The 3,335-nt window shown below is 48.4% G+C and overlaps 1 protein-coding gene across 1 annotated transcript; it reads left to right on the plus strand.

Annotated features, from left to right (window-relative positions):
* Positions 1 to 559: 559 nt before the first annotated feature.
* On the plus strand, positions 560 to 1,684 carry LOC123094764 (sarcoplasmic reticulum histidine-rich calcium-binding protein). The gene has a single exon (XM_044516682.1). It carries the CDS (start codon positions 637 to 639, stop codon positions 1,459 to 1,461), a length of 825 nt encoding a protein of 274 aa, XP_044372617.1. The 5' UTR covers positions 560 to 636; the 3' UTR covers positions 1,462 to 1,684.
* Positions 1,685 to 3,335: the final 1,651 nt, after the last annotated feature.

Raw genomic sequence — 3,335 nt, forward strand, 5'->3', positions numbered from 1 at the left:
ATGAACACAACGACACTTATTTTGGATGAGAGGGAGTATAAATTTTCATAAATTTTGTTCTGGCGGAGGCATTGGTTATTCGGTGGTGAACTCAATGTAATCTTTCCAATTTTGCTAAAGCATTGGGTGCTTTGTACTTCCGATGATATTTGACAATTTGTTTTGTATCGTATGTACTTATCATTCTGTCGTTTAACCAGCTGGGGTAAAAAGAAGAAATACAATGTAACACAGCTTAAGAAGTACACACTAGCTCTAAACATTCTAAATTACGCGGACTTGTGTAAAGATTGACGAAGATAATAATTTAGAAAGTTTTGTACAACCAAATTGTCACTGGCCTCTCATCAACAATGCACGCCTGCATGCATGCATGTAAACAAGGTGGACATGGCTGAACAATCCTGGATGCACGCCATCGTTATGAAGCACCTAACTAATTACAACCATGCACCATGCTGTGTGCATCTCCATCGATCTGGTCACTCCCTACCCGGCCTTGACCCCAACTACTTAATAACCTCTCTAATACACATTACTGGATTTTTTTTTGCGGGACAATGCACATTACTGGCTTGGTTACACATCTTTATAAGTGGCCGGCATGCACTCCACATAGCAGCCACGACTCAGTAGATGGCGGCATCGGCAGCCCACGTCGCGGCGCTGGCCGCCGTCCTCCTCTTCATCCCTTCCCTCCTCGCCACTGTCGCCGCGCAGCAGGGCAAGGCCAAGGCCTTCTGCATCAGCCAGTTCGCCATCGCCAGTCAGGCCTGCTCCATCCTGCCGCCCAGCCCCCCGGAGGACGACCATCACCACCACCACGACGATGATGATGACGACGACGACGACGATGATGATGACGACGACGACGACGAGCACCATGGCGGTGACGGTGACCGCCGCCTCCGTGGACGCCATGGCCACGCGGCGGTCATCAACATCTCGTCCCTTGGCCTGATGGCGGCAAACAATGACAGCAACGGCGTTCACGTTGCAAGAAACGGCACCGGTCACCATGGTGGCAACCACACCCGCCACGGGCGCGGGCGCAGACGCGGGCGCGGGCGTCTTCGTGGTACTGGACACGGCCGGCGTGGGCGTGTGCGCGACGGTAATGAGGACCCCGACCATGACGACGACCACGAGGAGGACCCCGACCATGACGACGACCACGAGGAGGACCCCGACCACGACGACGACCATGACGACGAACATGACGACGACGACGACGACGATGACGACGACGACCACGAGCACAATGACGACGACCACGAGCACCACCACGACGAGGAGCTCCGGGCGTACCGCGACTGCTGCCGGTGGCTCCAGGAGGTGCAGAAGGACTGTGTGTGCGAGGCGCTCCTGCGGCTGCCGCCGTTCCTCGTAAAGCCACAGCACAAGTACGTCGTCCGGGTTGGGCGGACGTGCCGGATCGTCTACCGCTGCGGCGGCGTGTAGCCAGCTGGCCGGTTCACACGTTTGGTTAACTGCACTCGTTGTCCCTGCTTCCTCTCTACGATTACGTGCATGTTTTGCTCTTCAGTCTACGTAGATGGATAATTAGGTAGGCAGCACGTATGGGTCGGGTGTAACTTTTCTACTAGTATTGTCCTCAAAGTTTTTCGATATGCTTCCATTCGGATAGACTAATTGATAATAATACTACATGTTATCCTCAGAAGGAGTTTACTAGTAGTAAGTACTATCTCTGTATTGTTTCTACACGCATGGTGCGTATTTGACGAATCATTGATCAAGGGCCAAAGTTGCAGTTACAGATTATTAGAACAAAGAGAGAAGAGAAACGAGAAAAAAGAATAATTAGATAGCGAAAAAGAAGGAATGCATGGAAACCAATGAACTCTACTATTAAAGGATCTTTACTCTTAATGGAACAGTTGGATCAGGTTTTTTTTCATTCCACCACTTTCGTCCGGTTTTATTTTGACTGGTTTATTTTGTCCCCACTCCCATCACCTACTCTCACTGGTTTATTCTCGCCTCATTTCCCATATGAAAAAAATCTGAACGGATCAGAACTTTCCATGCGAGGGCAAATTATTTAGTAATGCCTTTATATGAAAGAATCAATCACGGTCAAACTCTAAAAATCAAATCTAAATTACTTAACCTTACCATATATCGCTCGATCACATTTCTTTTTAGAAAGGAGGCATCCGCCCGGCCTTAGAATGAAGCCCTTACAACCGAAACCGTCATGACACACGTCCAAAGCAGGAAAGGAAAAAGTACGGGGATACAAGGCCCAAGGCCCATTACACGACGCAGCACGGGACTACGTCAGGCCGGAGAAGACCTAACGAGGATGTAGAGGCTGTCAAGGTTTCTAGGGCGGCGGTCGACCGGTGATGTCCCTATGATGCCCGTCGAAGGGTAGTGCACTTTGCGCTCCTCCACCCGCCCTCTGTCCGTGTTTCTTGCCAGAAGTTTCCATAGCTGCAAAAAAGACACCATTTTGTATAGGAGGTCAGCCGGATGATGAATGAAGGTACCCTCTATCAAAGCTTTGTTTCTAGTAGTCCAGAGGGCACATGCGATGGCCCAAATCCCAACCATGCCATACTTCTATCCCTTCCCCTTGTGGCAGACGCGAGACGATAGAAATCCAAGAAACCACTTGGGTTCCAGGAGTAGCCTGTTGCCACACAAACTGCGCTCCGCACGAATCTAGCCATGATACATCTGAAAAGGATGTGGTCTCGATCCTCATCCTCTCCGCACCAAGTACATTTACCATCAGGCGGGCCTCTTCGTTTTTGCACTTGACCCCCACTAGTTATTCTGTTCAGAGCTACCTGCCATACGAATATCTTAATGTTTGTTGGTAACCGCACATTCCATATCCCCGCTAGGTCACATGAGGTCGAGCTTTTGAAGATTTCTTTGTATAGTAAGCCTGCTTGCTGGTTGCCGATGAATGCTTGCTGCATGTGCATGCATGTGTGTGGTGTTTGCTGGATCAAGCAACAACGATACATGTTATGTTCTAATTTTGGTGCCTGGATATATCATGTGAATAGAAGGCATTAGAGATGGCTTATTTAGATGTAATAGCCAAGTAATGCTGAAGAGACAAAAATACATATTAGTTTCTAATTTCCTTATCTTGTACTGTATATAGACAACAATTGCTTGGTTATGGGCATCTTTTTCCCTTGGTTGATTATGGACTGCATCACTAACTTCTAAATTACAACCTGGATATCATGTTCAACATAAGATCTCGTGTTCAATTGTATAGGTGGCTCATCCACTTTTTAATGTGAATTGGTGATAAGAGCAGCCTCACAGTTCAAGACACACCATAATTA

This window comes from Triticum aestivum, chromosome 4B (assembly GCF_018294505.1).
Source record: "Triticum aestivum cultivar Chinese Spring chromosome 4B, IWGSC CS RefSeq v2.1, whole genome shotgun sequence".
Taxonomy (NCBI): Eukaryota; Viridiplantae; Streptophyta; class Magnoliopsida; order Poales; family Poaceae; genus Triticum; species Triticum aestivum.